The sequence below is a fragment of the Triticum aestivum genome, chromosome 6B (assembly GCF_018294505.1).
Source record: "Triticum aestivum cultivar Chinese Spring chromosome 6B, IWGSC CS RefSeq v2.1, whole genome shotgun sequence".
NCBI classification, from domain to species: domain Eukaryota; kingdom Viridiplantae; phylum Streptophyta; class Magnoliopsida; order Poales; family Poaceae; genus Triticum; species Triticum aestivum.
The window spans coordinates 629,317,079-629,341,715 of NC_057810.1; the positions used below are offsets into that span (position 1 = coordinate 629,317,079).

The window sequence follows — 24,637 nt, forward strand, 5'->3', positions numbered from 1 at the left end:
CTATGAGATTGGGGTGATCTCTAGTAAGCTCATGAATAGGCCAGGAGTGTGAGTTATATGCTCCACCCGAGGGGTCAGCCTTCGGCAGCCCAGTACTAGTAAGACATGTGGTGAAACTTCTTTACGCCAAACTGACAATTTAAGGCATAGTCCATTGTTCAGTTGTGAAGGAGTGTAGCTACTTGCTCTAGATGAAGCTCAACCTTAACAGGTCTTCACTGAAACGCTAGTATATCAAAACAGCGTTTGGAACAAAGGACAAAGTGGGCCCTTGAGATCTGGTGGGGGATTGTTGAAATGTGAGATGGGCCTAGAGCCCATATAACAATTTCAGATTTGATCTCTAAGGGCCCATGTAGGTGGCATGACAAGGTGGTGGGAAGTTTAGTCCCACCATGCTAGTGGAAGGAAAGTTGGAGTGGTTTATAAGGGTGGCTCTTTTACATGCTATTGGAGCTTGAGAAGAGAAGAGGCCCTCGCGCGCTCCTCCTCCACCGCCCGCCTCGCCACGCCTTGCCACGCCATGTCACGTCACGACGCGACGCGACGCGCCGCCCCGCGTCGCGGGTTGCGGGAATGAGCCGAGCCACACCTATGCGCATATTTTTGCCAGTCACTAACGGAGAGGTTCTGACAGCAGGGCCACGATCCAAGACGTCGGATCGTGGGCTGTCACGGACTCAGACGTGGGTCAAGCCCACGTCTCTCCACGCGGCTGCTTCTATATAAGTGTGTTGTGTCCCCTAACCCTAGCCGCCACGAACAGATCACATCTGCTCACGCGCACGCCCACCGTCGTTCCTTTGCTGCTGCTGCCGCCGGTGACTCCATCCCGTCCGCCGCGTACACGGTCGACGGGAGAGCAGGTCTCCGAAACCACGCCCTTCTGGTTCCTGTACGGGGTGAGGGGCAAATAGGTTTTTGGGCAGCGATTACGCGACTGCTCGCTTCCGATCGTCTACTTCCTCTACGTCCGCGTCGCCTTCATCATCACCATGTCCACCGACCCCGACCGTGCCGCCGCTGAGAAAGCTGAAGCCGACAAGAAGGCCGCCGAGGACGCCGCTGCTGCCACCAAAGCCGCGGCCTCTGCATGGCCTACTGAAGGGTATAACTCGTTTATCCCGCTCCTGATTATTTTCATATTAGCAGTACTAGCAGTATGCGTAGATTTGTCTACTGTTTGCTTAGTACGTGCATGTTTAGATCAAAGTCAGTACGTCATCAACTTAGTCAATGCCATGCTAGTGATTTACTCGTGGATTAACTTAATCGAGAAATTGCCTATTTACTCAACAAAACCAAGGTCTTTACCTTTCCTTTTCAAGGACTGTATTTGCTAAGGCATACTACTAGTTCAACCCGGTCTCTATGTAAAATTACTACAGTATATTATAAAATAAAAACACTATAAGGTTTCCCTAGAAAAAAAGAAAGACAGTCCCCCGCTTCGCCCACGCACTCAATCGACATGGAGACCTTGCCGCCATTACCCGCTCGTGGATGGAACTCCCTCTTCGACCGTCTCTTTGGCGGCCGCCGGCGCCGGTGCCCTGCTCTCCCGCTCCCTGTCCACAGTTCCGTCGGTCATTCTCTCCGGTGAGAAAACCCTTCTTCTTCCACCCGTCAAAAAGAAAAACCCATCTCCAGTTGGGTGGCTCCTATTCTGTATGCTATTTTTTTCCAGTTGTCACTTTATGCAAACACATCACTTTCCTTGAGCTATTCCAAATTGATCTGGATCTGTGGTGATAAAAAATTGAGATATTTTTTTACTATATAGTACTTACAGGGATATTTACAACAAGCCCATTGGCTGCGTCATCTTGGAGGAAATTATGCAACGCACACTGTCCTATTTGCGTAGCATTGATGAAAATTTGGAGTATTGGAGCTCCAAGAATTGTTGGGTAACACGTTCTTACATAAATCTTTGAATTCCTTTTACACTATCAGTAATAGCATACAGATAAGTTGATCATGTTTTTTTGGTTCTACTTAATTAGATTTTTATGTTTGTGAATTTTTCTTAGGGTTCATCATATTCACAGACAATGTATTTCATGATATTTCAAAGAGGTCCAGGTGCTTTTGTTGAAGCAACATGCCCACGTCTGACTGGACTTGGGAACAACGGAGGTCCATCGCAGAGCCTTTTCGAGTCTGCATATAATATTATCTCAACAAACATTCATGTCCTGAAGAGTATCAATCGCTGCTTGGCTGTTTTTCTTGCTGAGGTTTGTAAGTTTAGTTTTTTTTAATGGCAAAGTACTAACATAGCTGCCGTACTCTACTGATTGAAGTAGAATAATTGATGCCCTACTATAGTTAATTTTTAAACCCATCTTTATTCCTCTATTAGATATTCTTCCGTGTCACATGACTACATTATCAGTATCTTATACAAGAATTAAAATTCTACCTCTCCTCTTCAACAGGTTTATCAGCAAGCAGATATAGGCAAAGAAGGATTAACTGGAAGTCATCGTGAATCCCTATGTACACTATTTATTGTTTTGAACCATGTCTTTCCCAAGTTGGAGGAATTACACAGAAAGGTGGGTGGGGTATGCATTGTTTTTTATAAATATAATTGGATAGTTAAAGTATGTTATATTTCCTTCTTTGATGCAATAATTACTTAGTTAACTATATATTTTCAGGGCCAAACTCTTCTATTCACAAATGATGAAAACCCATCTGAACTTCAATTCAAAAGATTGCCAGAAGTTGACATTAATAGTTCACAATGGACAGATGCATTCTCAGCAAATGCTATAGGTTTGATCTATCAAAACCTCGAGAATCTAGATAATTTTGTTTCCACTTTGGTAAGTAATTATTTCTTCATCTGTTATACATACTTAATCAATTTCAGGATACACCCACCTATTCATAGGGATGCCACTCTTAGATGGGAACAAGTAATAGTCAACTTATTCCTAGCAATTCTATCATGGGGTTTGTTGCTATTAGTGCACCGTATACTTGAGTTTACCGATTAGTATTTCCTGTTTCGTTGAAGGAGCATTAAGAGTTCTGTTTTATTCTTATGAAGGTTCAGTTATAAGATATTTCTGTTTATATGTGACTCGATAAATGTAACTAACACACTGGGCAGATGATTGCCAAAACCGTGAGAGGTTTCAGAATTAAGCGCTTGAATCACCTACTAATAATTTGTTCAAACCCAAATATCTAAAAGTAGATATGTTTGTACGAAGTAATTTTGCTCATTTTGTCTAAAGCAAATTTTTGTTTTGGCAATGTCAGCTTTCAAGGCATAAAAAACCAACACATATGACCTTATACTGGTTCCCCTACACATGTGGAGCAATTGGCTTCTCGTTATGCTCTCTATGGCTATTACGCCATAGTAGCTTGATGGGAAGTTCTGACGACTATAACTTGGTTCAACATGCTAAGAAGTCCATTGCTCGATTCTGGAGTGATCCCATTGAACCAGTAAGATATTTAATTTCTATATTTTTTTAAATCTTTTGTGTTATACTAGTGCAAGTAAACTGAAAGTAAATCAAGCTATTTTAGCGGGGTGCAACATTTTATTGGTCATCTATATTAGAATTAAACACGGCTTAGGTATTCCATACATGTACGTATACATGTGTGGCCGACTAGGACTAGTATTAGAAACCGACTTGGTTTGCTTATGCTAGCTAGGCTGAGCTGCATATATATATGCCTGTACCCCCAACCCTGTAGACCAACGAAAATCGAAGCAATAAAGAAATAACAGGCTCGATACGAGCCTGCGGCTATCCATCGTTCAGTTCGCCAAGTTCCATCGAGAGAAGTCGCTGCGTTTCGCAAAGGTCGAATCGATCTGTTGCGTTGTCGTGTAATTCGCCGGCCGCCAAGTTTTTTTTTTCAAGGAATGCGTCAAGGTTGACGCATCAGGATCATAGATAGAGAAAGTGGCCAGAAGAAAAGGCCATTGTTGTTAGTACAACCCTACGGGTGCTAGAGCCCTAAAGAATCTACATGCGGATTACTCGCTCTCGTCCCTCCTATCTACCATACAAATGACTAAGCCACGTTCACGCAGCAGGCCAGCCGCTCTCCAATCCTAAGACTCTAACTCGATCTTAACAAGAAGGTCGTCCACAGATGGTGACGCGCCATTGAAAACAATGTCGTTTCGGTGCTTCCATAGCATCCATAACACCAGGGTTATCACCGTCCACGCCTCCTTCCTGAATTGATTTTGGGGGTTGAGAGTAGTCCACCATTCGACAAGTTTTGAATCTGCGGACGGCGTCCAGTCCGGCCTACTCCATGTGTTCATGACCTTGGTCCATACCTGCCTTGCTAGAACACATCCGAGAAGCAAATGGTCCAAGGTCTCAGGCAGCTGATCACAGAATGGGCATGCCGATGGGTGCGGCAACTGCCGTCGCTGAAGTCTATCTGCTGTCCAACATCGGTTCCGTGTCGCGAGCCACGTGAAAAACTTGCAAGCAGGGGGGGCCCTGCATTTCCATACCTGCACTGCTCCCGCGCTCTCTATGCGGCCCGCAAAGTGGGCGCGATATGCCGATCGCGCAGAAAATGTTCCTGAGCTCTCCCAAGTCCAGGCAATGGCATCCTCAATGCCCGGTCGCAGTTCAACATGTTGGGTTAGGTCCACCAGCGCCATGAACTCGAACAAGGCCTGCGTTCCCATGTCCGGGGACATATCTTGCCACCATCCAGCGGTGAGGGCCTGCTTGACTGTGATCTGCCGCCCACGCTTCTTTACCATAGCATAGAGGTGTGGCATGGTGTCCTCGATGCGGCCATCAGAGAGCCACCAATCTGTCCAAAATCGGGCCATCTCCCCATCTCCAAGCGTGCACCTTGTCGCTGCCTTGTATATTCCCATCGATTCATCTGATACTTGTATGTTAAACTCACTCCACGGCCTGGTGGAGTCGGTCCTCTGTAACCATGGCCATCGTGCCCTAAGTGCAGAGTTCAGGTAGCGCAAGTTCGTAACACCGAGGCCGCCATGCTCCTTGGGCGAGCAAACCTGGTTCCATGCAACGATGCAGTGTCCTCCATTCACCTCGCGTCGCCCTTTCCATAGGAAACCACGGCAAATCTTGTTCGCGGCAGTAATAGTTTTGATTGGCAGGTCAAGTGCCATCATCGCGTGAATCGGCATGGACATCAAGGTAGATCTAAGCAGCTCGAGTCGTCCAGCCCGATAAAGCAGTCTCGCCTGCCAAGCAGGTAGCTTGTCAGCCATCTTGTTAACCATGTATTGGAGCTGAGCTGCCGTGATCTTACGTAGCCCCAAAGGCAGCCCAAGGTATTTACACGGCCAGCCCAACACCTGGCACTCCATCTCAGCTGCGATCAACTGCTTCTGCTCATCGGAGCATCTTATTGGGTGGGCGGAGCACTTTGTCAGGTTAGTGCTGAGACCGGATGCAACACCAAAGTCATACAGCAACGCAGCACACGCCCTGAGACTTTGCACATCCGGCTTAATGAACGTGATCACGTCATCCGCATAGATGGAGGTGCACTTCTGAACGCCGGTGGTCGCAAGAGGCGTCAGAATCCCTGCCGCCATGGCCTTGTAGAACATACGTTGCAGCCCCTCCATGACAAGGACAAACAAGAGGGGGGAGACCGGATCTCCTTGCCGCAGACCTTGTCGATTGTAAATGACCTCTCCCGGAACGCCATTGAGTAGCACTCTAGTGGAGGACGAAGCTAGAAGGCCAGAGATCCATGCCATCCATTTATTGTTGAATCCCATGTGTCGGAGGATCTCCAGAAGGAATGCCCGGTGCACGGTGTCGAAGGCTTTTGTAATGTCAAGCTTAAGCATCACGGCCTCTCGCCTCGAAGCGTGAAGCTTTCTGGCCAACCCTTGCACCATCATGTAATTATCATGCAACCATCTTCCTTGAATAAAAGCACCTTGGTGCGTTCCGACCAACTCTGGGACGTCCGGGGCCACACGTGTTGCCAACACCTTGGCAACAAGTTTCGGGAAACTATGGATCAAGCTGATGGGGCGAAACTCGCGGATCTCCATGGCTGCAGGCGTTTTGGGCAGGAGAGTAATAAGAGCCTGGTTAATGGACGTGAGGCCGCGGAAATCCATCCTGCCAAAAGTCTGGAAGGCTGCCATGACATCATCTTTTATGATCTGCCAGCAGCTCAAGTAAAACCGTGCTGGAAAGCCATTAGGCCCTGGCGCCTTGTCAAGCTCCTGAGCACGAATGGTTGTCCAGATCTCCTCCTCACTGAACTCAATTTCAAGGTGACTCATGTCCTTGCGGGGCAGCCCTAGCTCATCCAAATCGAGTGTGAACTCCCGGTCTGTGGTGTCTCCAAGCAGGTTAGAGAAGAAAGAATCGACAGCCTCTGCCATAGACTCATTGTCAGTCGTAACCACGCCATCCACTTTGAGCTTGGTAATGAAATTCTTGCGCCTCCTATTACTTGCATGCGCATGGAAGAACTGTGTGCACGCGTCCCCTTCTCGCAAGAAAAGAATCCGGGATCTCTGGTGGGCAATCGTCCGTTCGAGGGAGGCCAGCCCAAGCAACTTGCCTTTTAGCAACCTCCGCAGCCCGATTTCATCATGAGATAAAGCACGGCTCTCCATGGAGACATCTAACCGAAGAATGACCTCATTCGGAATGCGAATTTGCTGCTTGACACTTCCCACATACTTGCTGCTCCAGCGTGAAAGATGTTTGGCAGTTGTCCTAAGCTTGGCCGCCAATCATTTGTACGGGTTTTGTATGAATGGTTGACTGCCCCACGCTTGTCTGACCACGTCTTGGAAGCCCTCAATTCTCGTCCAGAAAGCCTCAAAGTGGAAGCGTCTCCCCCGTGGTAGGTTTGCCTCAAGTACCAGATGTAATGGGCAATGATCTGATGTGCTGGTACTGAGCGCAGAGAGGAAAGATGCAGGGTGCATCGCCTCCCACTCCACCGAAACAAAAACCCGGTCAAGCTTTTCGAGAGTGGCCTCCCTCCGTTCATTAGACCAAGTGTATCTACGGCCATTGAGATAGAGCTCCTTCATGTTGAGGTTCGAAATGCATCTCCTAAAGCGGCCCATCATCCGACGATTGATCCTGTCATTGCTCTTGTCCGACGGGTCCGAAATCAGATTGAAGTCGCCGGCAAGCATCCAGGGGCCTGCATGCAATTCTCTGACATCCTTAAGCTCTTGCATGAAAAGCACTTTGTCCGTATCCTCCTGGGGTCCATAGACCCCAGTTAACCACCAACCGGGTGACCCCTGGAACTGCACCCACGCCGTGGCCGTGTTTTGCGTGATGTGTGGATTTGTCAACTGCGCACATGCAGATTTGGCTGCCAATAGGACACCACCACAAGTGCCAATCACTGGCACGTAAAAGAACACATCAAAGGCCGGGCCAAGACATTGCCGCACCACCATTATGTTTACGTCTTGGAGTTTCGTTTCCTGAAGACAAACTACACTCGCGCCCGAGCTCGAAATGACATTATTTATTGCATTGCATTTCGCCGGGCTATTCAAGCCGCGTACATTCCACACCACTATCACTTGACTTGGGTCAGCCATAGGAAAAGGCCTACAAGCAAGCTACAACAGGTGCACACACTAAAGTGTGTCACACTCCATCCCTCTGCCAAGCGGCAGCACATCCGCCTGCCACCCAAAGAGTCCAACGATTACCGCAATGTGTGACTGTTGCAACGGTCTCGAGAACAGCTGCAGGTATGCCTGCCTGGCCTCCTCGCCAATCACCTCTCCTTCTCTTGCGATTCCGAGCTGAACCATGAGCGTGCGCTGCTGGGTTTTTACTGATGCCCCGCTACGAAGCCGACTATTGATCCTCAGACTGCGACGGACGACCGATGGAGGTGTTCGACGTCTCCGTTTGTTCCTGGTCACAGCTGGCCTTGACAGCACCGGCGTGATCTTCTTTCTATACTTGGACCTGAACCTCGCTATAGAGCTGTTGATTGATCTCGTCGATCTTGTGGCCGAGCACCTATCCTCCATGGTCCTTGCATCCGACAAGCTCACCAGAAAAGTGTCTAGGACATTTCCTTGGCCACAATCCGCACCCGTGGCATGCTGACCGGACTCGCTGCTTTCCCCAGCGTGGAGGGAAGCGGGCTGGGACAGCGCTTGATTTGAAATTTGAATCATATCAGTTCCATCCAGAGACAACTGTCGTTGGTCATCGTCCCAGCCTTGGCCATGTACGATCTGCAGCCTTTGTGCCAGCGTTGCCGAACCGCTGTTCCTTTCGCTGTCCGCCACTCCACAGTTAGGCGTTGCCGACTCCACCACATTCCCGCCCCTGCCGAGGGCAGGTGTTGAGCAACCATCGGCAAGTGGGGGATCTGGAATCGTCGGGATCGGTCCAGCTCCACCCACCTCGGTCAAAAGCGCGGTGCTGACCAGGGCGTGGGGCTCCTCCCTTTCCACCTCAGCCGTCCTCAGGACCGGCACGTGATGCTGATGCTGATGCTGGCCCTTCCTGTGAGCGGAGGGGGGAACCGTTTCCACCTCGTCGACGGCGGCCACAAGAACCGTCACCGCCGCGTCTGGCACCTCCGGCTCCCCCTCACCGGCAGCCACCTCGTGCACCTGACTGACCCGCGGCGTCCAAGGCGCCACCACCAATGGCAGGTCAACTGCGACCCGCCGGTGACCCGAAGCATCACCTCGCCTCGTCGGCTGCCGCCGCCGCGTGCCCGTGCCGTCCGGCATCCCTCTTGTGTATGTGAAGCGGCGCCTGGTGTGTCGAGCGCCACCCGGACCTTCAGGATCCGCGTCGGGATGGTCAAATTCATCATCGCCATCTCCATCGTCGCCGGAAGAGGGACCAGAGCTCTGCACCGTATTCTCCGTGTTCACTGTGTGAATGGTAACCTTGTATTCCAGCATCGCCTTCTCGAGAGGCACCAATGCATCAGAAGGCAAGACGAGGCCGTCGGCGATCTCCACTTCCATCGCCTCGTCGGGCTCCTCCACCAGAATGAGCTTCTCCCTGGGCAGAGCAGAGGGATCATCCGTCCAAGCGTAAACCTCAAAGCTGCCGAGATCCGCCCGGCTAGCGGTCTGCGTGCCAAGATGCTCAACCCATGCCGATGAGCCAAGCACGAACTGAGCCATCGAACGACTCCACACATGCGGTGGAATGTTCTCCATGTCGATGCGAACTCTGTAGTGGAACATCCGGCGGACGGCCTACAATTGCCTATTCCACGGGGCAAACCTTAGTGAGAAACCACGGCCTTGCACCTCACCGGCGTTCGTGACAGTATCCCGCGCCACCCGAGAGCCGAAAACCAGCAGAAAGTCCGCCGGCCAGAAGCGATGCACCGAGAACGAATCCGCAGCCTCCGGCACAGTTGACTCCACCGCCGCCAGCACCTCACTCGGAGAAACCCGCGGGCGGCCACCCATGACCATGACAACCAAACTCCATCGCAAAGCATCCTCCGCCGCCACCACCTCCGGACTGCGCGGGATGATAACACGCTCGATCACCAGCCTGTCTGACGGCGATCCCGGCCGCGCCCGTCTGTTGGACTCACCAATCTCCGGCGCCGCAGCCGGCGGCCGCTCCGAGGGCACCCTGCCAGTGGTGACCACTGCAGGGCCCAAGCGAGCGTGCGCCGGTGTCCCGCGCTGCCGCGGCAGCCCGTCCCCAGCAGATGAACGGCCGTGCTTCGAGGGCACCCTACCAGTGGTGACCACTGCAGGGCCCAGGCGAGCATGAGCCGGCGTGCTCCGCTGCTGGAGAGGCGGAGGCGAACGAGCGAGGGGTGGGGTCGGAGAAGGGGAAGGGGAGGGCCCGACGCGGGTGCCAAGCCGCTCCCTGACGGGGCGCGGGTTGGCCGTCGGAGGGGAGTGCGAGCGGGGGTTGCGGCACTCACAAGCGATGTGCCCTGGTCTGCGGTAGCGAAGACAAACCCTCTCGTTGGTGCACATGGCAGCAACATGCTCCTCACTCAGGCAGTTGAAGCAGAGCCCGGCAAGGTCCGGTGGCAGGTCGGAGCGGATATTCATGGACGGAAGTGGCGCGGGGGCCGGAAGACGATGAGGACGGCAGCGCTTGCGGCCCGCCGTCTGCCAACCACCCCGCCCGCCCAGGGGCGGCGCCTCCTCGCGAACGACGATGGAGGAGAGGCGCGGCACGGGGGCCCGAGGCGGAGATGGCAGCGCAGGAGGCGGCCGCGACGCTGGCGTAGGGGAGGAGGCCACACGGGATGGGGAAGGCGGAGGCGCCGGAGACGCCGAGGGCGAGCCGCTCCGCAGCACCTCACAGTAGGAGCGCACAGGGCCGCAGTCCTCGTCCTCCGATGAGGACATGTCTCCCCAACTCGCAGGGCTAGCCATGCCCAGATGCGTAAGCACAGACTCGGGGGTAGACGCCGGGGCCGGGGTGGCCGTCGGCGGGGGGCGGCTGGATGCCGGAGCTGGAGAACCAGCCGGTGGCTGGTGGACGCCGTCGCCGGAGTGGCGGGCGGCGGTCGGCAGGCTAGGAGCGGGGGAGCGGGGGAGCGAAGGCTCTCAGGGGAGGCCTGCAGGATCGCTAACCAAAGTGTTCAAGCACCCTGGGACGTGCGTGTACTGTGGATCAATCAAGTAGCCAGCCTGCTTGCTTGCTAGCTTGTACGTGCCTGTACAAAACTCCTGGGTGATTTGATCCTGGGTGGATTTGATCTAGCAACGATCAAAAGCCAACAATTGGTATCAGAGCCTCGACGATCTACGATCTACGATGACGGACAGCGACGCTGAGTCGGTCAAGTCCGGCAACGGCGGTTTCAAGGCGAACAAGAAAGGCGACAAGGTGAAGAAGGGCGGTAAGTCAGCGACTAGTGGTGGAGGAACGGGCGGCGCCAACGTGCAGGCGCATCGCAATGTCCCCATCCAGTACCCGATGCTCACCGACGCCAACTATGGCGTGTGGGCGGTCAAGATGAAGATTATTCTTCGAACCCTTCGAGTGTGGGACGCCATCACGGACGACGACGTCGACGAGGAGTGCGACGAAGGTGCCATGGCCGCTGAGGGAGTTCCGGATTAGGGGGTGTTCGAATAGCCGAACTATCATCATCGGTCGGACTCCAAGACTATGAAGATAGAAGATTGAAGACTTCGTCCCGTGTCCGGATGGGACTTTCCTTGGTGTGGAAGGCAAGCTTGGCGATACGGATATGTAGATCTCCTACCATTGTAACCGACTTTGTGTAACCCTAGCCCTCTCCGGTGTCTATATAAACCGGATGGCTTTAGTCCATAGGACGAACAACAATCATACCATAGGCTAGCTTCTAGGGTTTAGCCTCCTTGATCTCGTGGTAGATCCACTCTTGTAACACACATCATTAATATTAATCAAGCAGGACGTAGGGTTTTACCTCCATCAAGAGGGCCCGAACCTGGGTAAAACATCGTGTCCCTTGTCTCCTGTTACCATCCGCCTAGACGCACAGTTCAGGACCCCCTACCCGAGATCCGCCGGTTTTGACACCGACAGCCGCCATAGCCCAGTCTGAGCCAGATTCCGTGCTGATGACTTTGGCGGAGTTCGAGACAGCAAGAGAGGCATGGAACACACTCAAAGAGATAAGGATCGGAGAAGATCGCGTCACCAAGGCTCGGGCACAAGTGCTGAAGCGCCAATTTCACAAGTTGCAGATGGAGGAAACTGAATCGGTGAACGACTATGCCATGCGTCTGACTACATTGGTGGGAGAGATCCGCGCGCTTGGTGCAAAGCTCGAGGAGACCGAGATTGTGGAGAAGTTTTTCAGTTTGGTGACTGATAAATTCACGTACATCATTGGCACGCTCGAGCAGCTTTACGACATCGACAACATGACCATAACAGAGGCGATCGGACGCTTGCGGACATGGGAAGAGAATGCTCGGAGTTGTCGGAAAGGCAAAGGAGTAGGTGGTGACCAATTCATGTACTCACGCGCAGATTGGGAGTCCCCAAATAGCAAAGGAAGGCGCACGTTGGCGAAGGCTCAAGCAACGCGAAGCGCGGCGGACAAACCGAAGAAGGCAAAGGAAAAGGCAAGCCACAAGGTCGTGGTAAGGCGGGCCGATCTAAAGAGCGGAAGCCACGGAACTTGGATATGTCCGAGGTCAAGTGCTATAACTGCAACGAGATGGGTCACTTTGCGAAGGATTGTCCGGAGCCTAACAAGAGGGAGATCAAGGCAAATTTGGCGAAGCAGGAAGACGAACGTCTAGGCCTTCTGATGGCCGAAGTTTGTGATCTCGTGGAGCCTAACAAGCGGGAGATCAAGGCAAATTTGGCAAAGCAGGAAGACTAACGTCCAGGTCTTCTGATGGCCAAAGTTTGTGATCTCATCCAAACAGCGGTTGTAAAACCAAAGCGAAAGGTGCTACTTCATGAGAAAAAAGTAACACCAAAGTTATCCGGGAGCCAGAACTTGTCGTGGTATCTCGACACGGGTGCCAGTAACCACATGACGGGGTGCAAGGAGAAGTTCCTCGAGCTAGAATATGATGTTCAAGGCTCGGTCAAGTTTGGTGATGGTTCAAATGTGGAGATTTGCGGGCAAGGCTCTGTCCTCTTCGAGGGTCTCACAGGAGAACATCGCATACTCACCGGAGTGTATTACATCCCACGGCTTCGCAACAACATCATCTCTGTCGGGAAACTTGACGTGAATGGATGCAAGGTGGATATCGAGAACGGAGTGATGACGATCTTCGACAACCTCCAAAATGTGCTAGCGCGTGTGAATCGCACGCGGAACAGGCTCTATATTCTCAACCTTGATCAATCTCAACCGGAGTGTTGGCTCACCAAGAGTGATGATGATTCGTGGTTATGGCATGCTAGTTTTGGACACGTTAACTTCTACGCCTTGAAGAAGATGTCGAAGATGGAGATGGTATCTGGGATGCCGTTAATCGACCATGTTGATCGAGTATGTGATGGGTGCTTGGTTGGAAAACAGCACCGCAGGCCGCTCCCTGCTCAGTCTACCTATCATGCAAGTGATGCACTCGAGCTGCTCCATGGTGATCTATGTGGCCCTATCACCCCAGCAACTCACGGAGGAAAGAAGTACTTCTTCCTTGTGGTAGATGACTACTCGAGATACATGTGGGTCGTTCTCCTACGATCTAAAGATGAGGCGTTTGAAGCGTTCAAGAAGCTGAAGGCTGCAACGGAGATGGAACACAAGCTGAAGGTTCGCGCTCTACGGATAGATCGCGGCGGAGAGTTTACGTCGAACGAGTTCAACGACTACTGCGAGAAGATTGGCATAAAAAGGTTCCTCACGGCACCTTATATGCCACAGCAGAACAGGGTTGTTGAAAAGCGCAATCGAACCGTCGTTGACATGGCGAGAAGTTTACTCAAGAGCAAGAACTTGCCGGGGACATTTTGGGGAGAAGCTGTCTCGACAGCGGTCTATCTTCTCAATCGGGCTCCAACGAAAGCGGTGATCGGCAAGACTCCGTATGAAGCAATTTACGGATGTAAGCCGAATGTGTCTCATCTACGGACGTTCGGGTGCGTGGCGCATGTGAAGACGGCGGAGCCGCATCTCTCAAAGCTTGCCGATCGTAGCACCAAGATGGTGTTCATCGGATACGAGAGGAGTTCCAGCACCAAGGCATACCGCTTCTACGATCCACGAACCAAGCGTCTACGAATTTCACGCGATGTTGTGTTTGAAGAAAGTCAAGCGTGGAATTGGAGCGCAGCAGACGATGCTCCAAACGGTAACATATTCATAGTTGAATTTCCAACTGATGATGATGCAAGGGAGGATGTCCAGGTGGTTGGCAAGACTCCCAACCAAGGTGAACACAATGGAAGTGATCATCATGGTGCCGACACCGACGACGGCGTGCATGGGTCGCAAGGTGATAGCGACAACGACACGCACGACACGGGCGGAGATCTCGACAATGAGGCGCATAGTGATGATGAAAATCAAGATGATGGTCACGATCACGACGACTACGCCGACGACGAGGATGCCAACGACCCGGCATCTACCACGCCCGAGACTCAACCGTCTTCCTCAAGTGCATCGACGCCGACACAATTTGTGTCGCCCCCTTCGCAAGCCACGACGGATTCTTCCGGGCCTCGTCGCTACAAGCCCCTCAAGAAAGTCTACAAGTACGCAAAGCCAGTTACACTCGAGTACTCCGATTTATGTTTACTCGGAGTTGAGGAGCCAGCGAACTTCGTAGAGGCGAGCAAAAGTACAAGTTGGACGCACGCCATGGATGAGGAGATGAAGACGTTCGAGAGCAATGGCACGTGGACTTTGGTAACCCGACCTTCGAACCAAAAGGCTATAGGTTTGAAGTGGGTTTACAAGTTGAAGAAGGACACGAAGGGTGCCATTGTGAAGCACAAGGCAAGACTCGTCGCAAAGGGCTACGTACAATGTCAAGGAGTTGACTATGAGGAGGTGTTTGCATCGGTTGCTCGAATCGAGACGGTGAGAGTGCTCCTGGCTTTGGCAGCACAAGAGGATTGGAAGGTTCATCACATGGATGTTAAAACCGCTTTCCTCAACAGCGATCTCACAGAAGAAGTGTACGTAGAACAACCCCTCGGCTACGAGAAGAAAGGAGAAGAAGGGAAAGTTTTCAAGCTCAAGAGGGCACTTTCAGGGCTGAAGCAAGCGCCAAGAGCTTGGAACGCAAAGTTAGACCGAAGTTTGGTCTCGCTCGGGTTCAAAGGATATCCCCTCACGGATCCGAAAAACAGTCTACCAAATACTGACGAACAGGTGAAGGTTGAAGACGCGACCAAGAAGAAGCACTAGCGCCAAGCTACGAACGAGCTAGCGACAGGAAAGACGGCCCTGAAATGCTACGAGTGACGGCAAAAGCAATGCCAAAGATAACCACTGCAAGTAGCAGCAATTATGTTTGGGACCCAGGTCGAATGAAGAGAAGCCATGTTTAAGGGGGTGAATATTAGAATTAAACACGGCTTAGGTATTCCATACATGTACGTATACATGTGTGGCCGACTAGGACTAGTATTAGAAACCGACTTGGTTTGCTTATGCTAGCTAGGCTGAGCTGCATATATATGCCTGTACCCCCAACCCTGTAGACCAACGAAAACCGAAGCAATAAAGAAATAACAGGCTCGATACGAGCCTGCGGCTATCCATCGTTCAGTTCGCCAAGTTCCATCGAGAGAAGTCGCTGCGTTCCGCAAAGGTCGAATCGATCTGTTGCGTTGTCGTGTAAGTCGCCGGCCGCCAAGTTAAAGCTAGCTCAGGACGTGCGTGTACTGTGGATCAATCAAGTAGCCAGCCTGCTTGCTTGCTAGCTTGTACGTGCCTGTACAAAGCTCCTGGGTGATTTTATCCTGGGTGGATTTGATCTAGCAACGATCAAAAGCCAACAATCTACTTGTACAATATATGTTTCTGTGAGCTACTTCTTGTAGCCCGTGTTTGTTAGTTTACTTGTGCACCATGGCTTTGACCAAAATTTCTGATTCAGATAACTGAAAAGGATGTATGCTGTTTTTGCGCATTGCTTGCAGCTTACATGTGCTTTTTTTGACACAATATTAGCATATCTGTAGCAAACCTTGGTAGATGAGTGTATATGAGCCATCGAACTTGTTAATATGTATCTGCATAGTAGTAGTCTAAATATTGTTCATTAAAATTATATGTGAGACCATTTTGTTTTGTTTCACTGATGGTTTATATAGTTCCTTAACTTTGGAAATCAGTTGTTCTCTCTTAACAATAATCAGATCGTTTCTGTTGGAGAGAGGCCTTTTGAGGCAATGAAGCGAACAGATAGACCTGCAATGGAAAAACAATATGCCCGACAAAAGGAAGAGTCACAACGCAGGTTTTTATTCTCTAGTGTTGTTTTGCAAATATGTATCGTTTTACTCGTGATTCTTTCTTGAATGAAACATACCCCCTCCATTTCAATGAATAACATGCACGCATTTTTAATTCATGGTGAAAGTTGAATTTTGAAATACATGTGTGCTTTATTCATTGGAATGGAGGGAATCTCTATTTTTGTTGCTTACAAAATGTTAGTTAGCAATGTTATTGAATGGATATACATTTATCCTAGCTTAACTTTCACACTGTTATCCATGATGAATATAATACTGTTCCTGAATGAATATTCAGTGCAAGATTTACTAGTTCTGATTGTTGTAAGCAAACTTTTAGGTTTCTCATTCTCAAATGCATCAAAATATACTGAAAATATTTGGCACTATTTAATTCCAGTGTTTGCTTGCTGGATTTGTAGGATACTACTTTCCTTCTCTGAGAAACCTTCAAAGATAACATTGCCACAATATGCATCAGGGGACGCGTTGATGGAGATCCAGAGGTCGGGTTGTTTGAACTTTGAATTTATACATATTGTTGGGGCATTGACATTCATATCTTAGTCAAACATTTCAAATGCCATGCATGTGATATATTTTTTCCAGTTTCATATCGTGCCTTGTGCTAAAGAGCGGAATGCTGCATTTTCCACCTTCTTTATTTTTTCTATTAATTTCCCACCACAGATAATTGGATTGTTCTACGCAGGTCAATTCTGGAACTAGATCAGGTTGCTAAGGCAAATGTACTGGATCTTCAGGAGTAAGTTGTATTGTTTTTGTCTTTCAATCTTGATTAAAACTTATAGAGAGTAAATTGCATAGAACACCAACCCTTGGGGTTGCTGCTCCGCAGAAACACATATTTAAATATCCAAAGAACATGACTACAACTTTTGGGGTAAGCATTTGCAGCTTACCCAAATTGCTCAATTATCTTGTTTGATAATAGAGGTGTAGAACTGATCCTCCTCTTCTCCAACGCCACCCCACCGGTGGTGCTGCGTATGACACAAATGGTCCTCCATAACCACTTCTTAAGGGTTGTAGTAGAACCCAATGACGCTGCCCTGGCCTCCACGTGGATTACACTGGGTGGTGAAGTAGGCTGGAGGAACTGAGCCAAGCTAAGTAGCGCTTAGATCTGCCGAAGAGCAGAAGGGGTAAAAATGACGCCCTAGCAGATTTGGGGAATCCGCTCCCTAGGTCTTCTGTGCAGTTTATGTAATTTACTCATACAATGGTGCATTTGTCTTGTCTAATACTCCCCATCTGTGGTGATTGAATTGCTCTTACACAGGGCAATACTGGGACTGGATCGGATTCTTAAGGCATCTAGGACAAGTTTTGCTCTTCTTGCATTTGGGCTTCCTCTTCTACTATTCTTTCGAGTGCTGACACTGGTAACACATGTACGTATATATGTTGATACTGAAACTATTTGTGCCGCACACTCTGCAAATTCGCTGTGCTTAAGTCATATGTTTAATATGACACTATTACTGTAATTGTATAATAGGTCCAGAGTGCAGAGGGAATAGATAGCATTGGGGAGCTTCTTGTACTTGCACAGCGAAGGTTTTTGGAATTTAAAGAATCCAATGTTAATGGAGAGGTAGTTTTCTAATATCTTTATCATCACAACATGTCTTTCATGTACTCCCTCCGTTCTTAAATATAAGTCTTTTTAGAGATTTCTATATGAATTACATACATACAGATGTATAAAAACATACTTTTAGACTATAGATTCACTCATTTTGCTCCGTATGTAGTCCATATTGAAATCTCTAAAAGACTTATATTTAGGAACGGAGGGAGTATTATTTTCAAGATTTAGGTTCCTGTTACGGCCGTAGAGGCCTACCGGGCAATCTTAGCCCACAAGTTATCTTAGATTAATTCTTATGCAAGTTATCTTAGACTAGTCGTTTTGAGGTTATAAATATTAGTTGTAAGATACCTTTTCAGATTAAGCAATAAAGATAGTTCTATCATATTGCCCGGCTCCAGAGGAGCCAGAAACCCTAGCCGCACCTTGCCCTAGCCGCCGCCGCCCTTCTCCTCCCTCACGACGGCGCCAACGCGCCGGAGCCGCCGCCCTCGGCCCCAACCATCGTTGTCCTGCCCCTACAACCTAAGGAGCAGGGCCGGTAGGAACCCTAGTCCTAGGCCCTGGCGTGTCACGCGCCAGGTGTGACGGCCCTGCAGCGGGCTGAGCTCTTCGTCGGCGGCCTTCCGGATCACATTCGCGTCGACGTGGAGCTTCGCGGACCCCAAGATCTCCAGTCGACCATGTACTACGCCCGCGCGTTCGAGCGCCGCGCGGTGGCCATCCAACAGGAATCACCGTCCCGGACCGTTGGGTCGCTACCAGGGCCGGATTCCGCGCAGGGTCGGCCTGCGCAGGCTTTTGCGACACCCCTCGCCGCGACCGCGGGACGCCCGTTCCGCCGGCTCACCTCGCCGCCAAGGATTGTGCTTCAACTGCGACGAGCCCTACACGTCCGGCCATGCCTGCCCGCGACTCTTCTACCTGAAGGTTGCAGACTACATTCCGGAGGACGCCGTCGCCGCCGACCTGGCCGCCCCAGCTGTCGAGAAGGTGTTTGATGGTGGTTGATCGCCTCGAGGAGTTCCGCCAGCGCTTCCCCACCTTACAGCTCAAGGACGAGCTGTTTGTGCAGGCGGGGAGAAGTGTTACGGCCGTAGAGGCCCATCGGGCAATCTTAGCCCACAAGTTATCTTAGATTAATTCTTATGCAAGTTATCTTAGGCTAGTCGTTTTGAGGTTATAAATATTAGTTGTAAGATACCTTTTCAGATTAAGCAATAAAGATAGTTCTATCATATTGTCCGGCTCCAGAGAAGCCGGAAACCCTAGCCGCACCTTGCCCTAGTTGCCGCCGCCCTTCTCCTCCCTCGCGACGGCGCCAACGCGCCGGAGCCGCCGCCCTCGGCCCCAACCATCGATGTCCTGCCCCTACAACCTAAGGAGCAGGGCCGGTAGGAACCCTAGTCCTACCAGTTCCACTCGTCGTCCCAATGAGGAGAATATACACTTGTTGTTATTTGATCTGAGCAAATCTTGTCCTTCCCCAAATATGCGATGGGGTAGAGACCCCATTGTAGGATTGGACCCCAACATTCAGCCTGGATATTTGAGTGGCCGGAATTTTTGAATTAGAAGTCTTGAGGATATTAGGATTTTGATATGCCCCCTAACAATAATTTATCTGAGTTCCCTTGTTTACAGGAGGATGAGGTGATGTGGAAGTTCGGATTGACACTTTACTCCCTTGATAGATTATACGAAGTTGTTGAGTTGCATGGAAATCAAACAGACGAGTGGACAAGGTCAGTTCATGTGGAATTTATTTATTTTTCTTGATTATTCGTCGATGGCTTGCACACCAAACCAATTTTAATTGCAGCTTGAAGGAGTACATCTTCCGTCTTGCAAAACCTGGTGTGGCCATGGAAGATAAGCTTGATGCTCTTTCCTGTCTGAAGCGCACATACAGATTCTTAAGGTTATTTTAGGACTATTTTTATAAATGGCCATGGCACCCCCTCCAGAATTGCAAAGGAGTTTACATTATATACTTAACATCAGTCATCTAATAGTTTAAGGTTATTTTAGGAGTATTCGTCAAAATTATGAAGAAATTTTGACAAATATACTATTTGTTGTGTAGTTTTCATAAATTTTGAACCAATGTACCGAAGTTATATTGACCACATTGTGTATGTAAACTGCGACACCCCGAAGGCTAAGAGTCTAGATCCGCCACTGGATAATTCAGCATTACAACGAAGCGCATGCAAGTGCTCTTTAGTAAAATGTTCGGACATTGTTTTAGTTTCACTAGTGTAGATTGGGATGTCGCACATGGTTAAAAAACCTATCACACACTGAGATGCGAACCGTCGCCTTGCAATGGTGTGCAATAGGGGGCGCATCACACATTACAAGCAAACCATGTGTGATAGGGTGCTATGATGCAGTTTGACAGTAGCAATCTTATGCATCGTCCAGACCTATTGCACACAGTTTAGCTTGGCGCAACATGTGGGATTAATGTATCATTGCAGATATCTATGCGGAACAAAACATGTGTAATAGTTTGATTTTTTGTTCAAAAGGACCACCTGCCCAATGAAATTGTCAAAAAAGACTCCCTCCAGATGAAATTGGCACAAAAGACCCCCTGCGACATGGCGGCAGGCGCGGCAGCCGACACGTGGCGCCTGCCGCCACGCCCGGAGGCGGCAACACTATTTGTTGTACTGTTCACGCAGAAGACGGAAAAAACAACAACAAGGCGAGCGAACAGTACCTGCCGCCTCATGCAGTGGCGGCAACACTGTTCATGCATGAGCGAACAGTAATTTCAAAAAAATAAAAAAAATAGCAGAAAAATTCAGAAAAATCTGGAATTTTTTGGCAGCAAAGACAATCGAGTGTTCTAAGTGGGTGCAAAAATTCAGATTTTTTTGAATTTTCTACTATTTTTTATTTTTTTCGAAGTTACTGTTCACTCGCACGTGAACAGTGCTGTCGCCACTATGTGAGGCGGCAGGTACTGTTTGCTCGTTGTTTTTCTTGTCTTTCACGTGAACAGTGCAACAAACAGTGTTGCCGCCTTCAGGCGTGGCGGCAGGTGCCACGTGTCGGCTGCCGCGCCTGCCGCCACGGCCTAGGGGGTCTTTTTTGCCAATTTCATTCGAAGGGGGTCTTTTATGGCAATTCCGTTGGGCAGGTGGTCCTTTTGAACAAAAAATCTAATAGTTCGCCAAACGCAGACTGTTTGTGAAATGTGACCTATCGCATATGGTTTGATAGAAGTAAATGTGTTTGATGTCTCAGCCATCGCACATGCTTTATCTGAACGAAACTTTCGCGTTGCGTCAGACCATCGCACATGGTTCGCATCTACTTTATGAGTGGGATTAAGGTTTAGCATCGGACACGGTGGCTTTGAAGCTCACATCTGGGACGAGGACTTATCGCGCATGGTTGAAAACGAATGGAACGGTCTGATCCTAGGGCATTCTCACACACGTATCATTGTTCAATAGTGTGTGCAATGATCAGTGCACCTACAGTGCTATTCTCATGATCTTGTGTTTTTCTAGTACATCACACACGGTTCTGTTCTCGTTGGCGTGTGTGTCTTTTGTTTTGTTTTTGTGCATACACGCTCATTTTTCAGAACCATGTTCGTTGTAGTTAACCAGAAGCAGAAAATATACCATATTTGAGTTAGCCATGCAAACAAGAAAATTCACCAGAATATGTACTTGAACAAATATTGCCCATAGCGAGCACATTCATCATAATATTGACTGACAACACAATGCGAATAATGCATGATAGATAGCTAAATTTCACACATGTAAATACATCGTTGCCTTCCTTGGCCCCCGTCGCTCTTACGCCCGATGTCAAGCCTGTTCGGCCCTGTCATTGTCTTCCGGATCGCAGTGAAACGCCGCCAGCGTCGCCATAGCCGATTTGTCAGATTGCTTTAAAACTTCTTCATTTGGCCGCCGCATCTCACCTTGCTTGCACACCGCTATTGGATATTCGCATGCGTCGCCGCCCGCCGGTTTGGCCTAAATGACACAGGCTGTAAGCTGGAGCCTACCACTGGTAAGACAATAGCAGTAGCGGGCATAGTATAGCGCCCGCTACTAATGTGACTTCACCTATAAGCCATTTCCCAGTAGTGCGTTACACCCTCCAGTTCATGGAAATGTGTTGTTTTTGACAAACCGTCGATCAAACTTTAAATCTTTGAGTGTTAATATCATACTATTAAACATTTAAACTAAAAATTCTGAAAGTAATATGATGGATTTGTCTAGAATTTTTTTCTTACAAAATGTCAAGTTTTATTTGGCTGTATAGCTTATTATGATAGAAATTAGTGGTCAATTACATCTTGAAGACCGTGCAAATGTGTAAAATGTCACTTATTTGTGAACTAGAGGTTAGAAACCTACATAGAACGTCTTTTTGTTTTCTGGTTTGAAACAGTAAACTCAAAATGAACCGTTCCAAGCAGGTGCGTAAACGCTCCATGCATGCTTCAGTCAAGGGAGCTTAGCTAGCTTTCAGTGGACAGCTAGAGACATGCATGGATCAGTCAGTCTCCGTCCAACCGTTCCAACCGATTGTGGCCCGACCAGCAAATCGTTGAATGGTTGCATATTGAAGGCGTCAGGTCTCTCAAGGTCATACGCTCACACTGATTGACAGCGTCACACGGTCAAAAGCGTCAGAATTCTTGAAAGGAAAAGTCAGGTCATTTTCTATTAGTTTTCACTTCTAACACTGGTCACTGGTCAAGTACGGGGGACAAGAAAGTAGCTAACGGTGCAGGTTGTACTTGCATTATAAGGAGCTGTTTTTTTTTCTTCTACCATAAAGATTTAGCAAGTATAGTTCACTGAACATTCTATGATTTAGCGAGTATCCTGCACTGAGAATTGTATGACAAGCGCAACTAAGCCCACTGACATGGTCTAGGCTGAGCTCTTCTTGTGTGTGATTGTTCATGTACTTATGCGAGTACGCGCAACCCTAACTTCCTCTGGTTATTTGACCCGGAGTGCTGCTATGAGCAGAGTACTCTCCACTCCCCTGAATTTTCTTGTGGTTTCCCATGTTATTTTCCTAACACTAAAGGACCGACATGTAGGGTAGAGGCACCAAGTCAGGACCGGTGCCTTTGATTGATGCGAATAAGCAGAACTACCAAATGACTATTTGGACTCACACTGACACGAGCAGTTAAGTTGAAGATTCACAGTGCGTACTTGAGACCCAGTATACGCGTACCATGCAAAAGGAGAATAGATGTTACCACCAAATGTCCAAATTGCTTTATCTAAAAGCTTGTTGCAGGCAATCAATCCATGGAAGGGCATAGAGTTAATTAAGGTTACAAGTCAGAACGACTTCGAGATTCACAGTGCGTAGTGAGTACTTTAGAGTAGACTCGAGTAGGTGCTCACACTGGACACTGAGCATCAGTTCACACTCCAACTTTGGACTCAAGCTAAAGTCGTCGTCTCGTCGTCCCCCGTACGTTGAACTGCTAGCCAGGACCTTTTCCACACACTGTCAAGTCGCCGCGCGACCCTTTCTGTGGTCTCATATGCTCCTGTCGTGGGACACCGATGGAGACGCCAGTTTCATCTTCTGCTCCTGTCGTGGAACACCGATGGAGGCGCCAGTTTCTTTCTGCTACTAGTATAAATACAGGACCGATGGAGGGGCACCAAACCCACAACCTCTTCTGCTCTTCACCCAGCAGACAGCTTGTTGGCATCGATCTCAATCGTCGTGCGTTTCAGCGGAGAAGAAGAAGGATGCCTGACCACAACGGGGTGAAGAAGGGCATGTGGGACTTCCTCTGCGGCTGCTTCTCCCCCTCCGGCACCAAGGATTAGTTGACATGGTCTGTCTGTCGATCGAGCTGCACATCGTTAAGTACTGATGGACCGTGTTGTGTTTGTCTGTGTGATGTACTAGTACGTTGTTAGCTTAGCTGACCCTCAGTCAGGTGGCTAGGCATATTAGCTGACCCTCAGTCAGGTAGCTAGGCAATGGTTTGCTGATGTATCTGTGTCTGTGCTCTCTAGTCGATTGGTAATCTGTGTCTGTGTTCTCAGCATCGTCGTGTATTGTTCAGCTAGGTTCTTCTCATCTTGTGTTTGTGTGGTGTAATAATCCACTCTTTTTTCCGGCAAACATGTATTGGTTCAACTCGGTCCATATCATCATGATATAAAACATGTTGTTGTACTTGCTTCGTTTCGCGTGGTTGGGCATTGCCGCTAGCTCTGTGTATGTCTCGTACGCTTATTCATGTCGGATCGCCGGTGACGGCCCCAGCGACATGTCTTTGAAGCTCATGTGTGGGATGAGGAGCTATAGCACCTCATTTCACCCCAAAAATGGCGTGAAAATGTGTCGCCGTCGAGCTATATGGCCTCCTTGCAGCATCGCCCGAGCTATCGTCTCCATCCCTCCCAGCGCAGCGCATCTCCATTCCTCATGCTTGCCCAACTCTCGTCATTGCCCTCGCTCAAGTATGTTGTTAGCTTAGACCTCTCGCCTTCGCCCTAGCCCGTCGTCCCAAGTCCAAGTCGTACACGCACCCCACACGCGGATGAATCACTATCTCTTGTTTATATAGGGATGCCGGAATGGTGGATAGGACAAGAAATGATGGAACTAGCTGCTTGATCCATGGCAAGAGGGAAGACCGTGCCGTAGATTGATGAGGTGGCGTAATCCAGGCCTTTCCTCACTGGCTGGCTGATGTTTGGATGGGGTTGCATGCATAGGCTGGATATGCGCTACATGCAATGGTTGGATGGAGCTGCATGCATAGGCTGTATATGGGGATACATGCATAGAGGCCCGTGCTGATTGTTGGATGGAGCTGCATGCATAGGCTGGATACGGGGGTACATTCAAAAAGGCCCAAAGAGCGGGGCATTGACGAGGGGAATACTAATAGCTGATTATTACTTGCAGTCCAACGAGGTTAATTCTCATCTTGGTTGCAGCGAATTGGTTCCCTGACTATAATGCCCAGCCCGGATGGGAGCTGAGCAATTTGTTTCTGGTGCCAAGTTGGTAATACATGAATATTACTTGTTAATTCTTAAAACTGTTGTACTGATTTCAAGCTTCCTCTTGTTTCTAGCAAATTAACTCTCCAATTCGATCTGCT

General features: G+C 49.3%; 2 protein-coding genes across 2 annotated transcripts; both read left to right on the top strand.

Moving 5' to 3' along the window:
• The first annotated feature begins 1,443 nt into the window (after positions 1–1,443).
• On the top strand, positions 1,444–3,737 carry LOC123134615 (protein DGS1, mitochondrial-like). Its single transcript, XM_044553832.1, has 6 exons — positions 1,444–1,599; positions 1,784–1,910; positions 2,034–2,240; positions 2,442–2,561; positions 2,667–2,834; positions 3,277–3,737. The coding sequence occupies exons 1-6, from the start codon at positions 1,472–1,474 to the stop codon at positions 3,496–3,498; spliced, it is 972 nt and encodes a 323-aa protein (XP_044409767.1). The 5' UTR covers positions 1,444–1,471; the 3' UTR covers positions 3,499–3,737.
• Positions 3,738–15,134: 11,397 nt separating this feature from the next.
• LOC123134616 (protein DGS1, mitochondrial) lies at positions 15,135–19,618 on the top strand. The gene is made up of 8 exons (XM_044553833.1): positions 15,135–15,258; positions 15,783–15,883; positions 16,304–16,387; positions 16,594–16,647; positions 17,185–17,296; positions 17,404–17,499; positions 19,141–19,241; positions 19,319–19,618. The coding sequence occupies exons 2-8, from the start codon at positions 15,816–15,818 to the stop codon at positions 19,425–19,427; spliced, it is 624 nt and encodes a 207-aa protein (XP_044409768.1). The 5' UTR covers positions 15,135–15,258; positions 15,783–15,815; the 3' UTR covers positions 19,428–19,618.
• Positions 19,619–24,637: the final 5,019 nt, after the last annotated feature.

What these genes read in the sequence shown, in the direction of transcription:
- LOC123134615 (XM_044553832.1), top strand. Translation starts at nt 1,472, where the DNA reads ATGGAGACCTTGCCGCCATTACCCGCTCGTGGATGGAACTCCCTCTTC. An exon ending in GGAGCTCCAAGAATTGTTGG is followed by an intron (nt 1,911 to 2,033) that starts GTAACACGTTCT and finishes AATTTTTCTTAG; the next exon opens with GGTTCATCATATTCACAGAC. An exon ending in ATAATTTTGTTTCCACTTTG is followed by an intron (nt 2,835 to 3,276) that starts GTAAGTAATTAT and finishes TGGCAATGTCAG; the next exon opens with CTTTCAAGGCATAAAAAACC.
- LOC123134616 (XM_044553833.1), top strand. Translation starts at nt 15,816, where the DNA reads ATGAAGCGAACAGATAGACCTGCAATGGAAAAACAATATGCCCGACAA. An exon ending in TGCTGACACTGGTAACACAT is followed by an intron (nt 17,297 to 17,403) that starts GTACGTATATAT and finishes ATTGTATAATAG; the next exon opens with GTCCAGAGTGCAGAGGGAAT. An exon ending in CAAACAGACGAGTGGACAAG is followed by an intron (nt 19,242 to 19,318) that starts GTCAGTTCATGT and finishes TTTTAATTGCAG; the next exon opens with CTTGAAGGAGTACATCTTCC.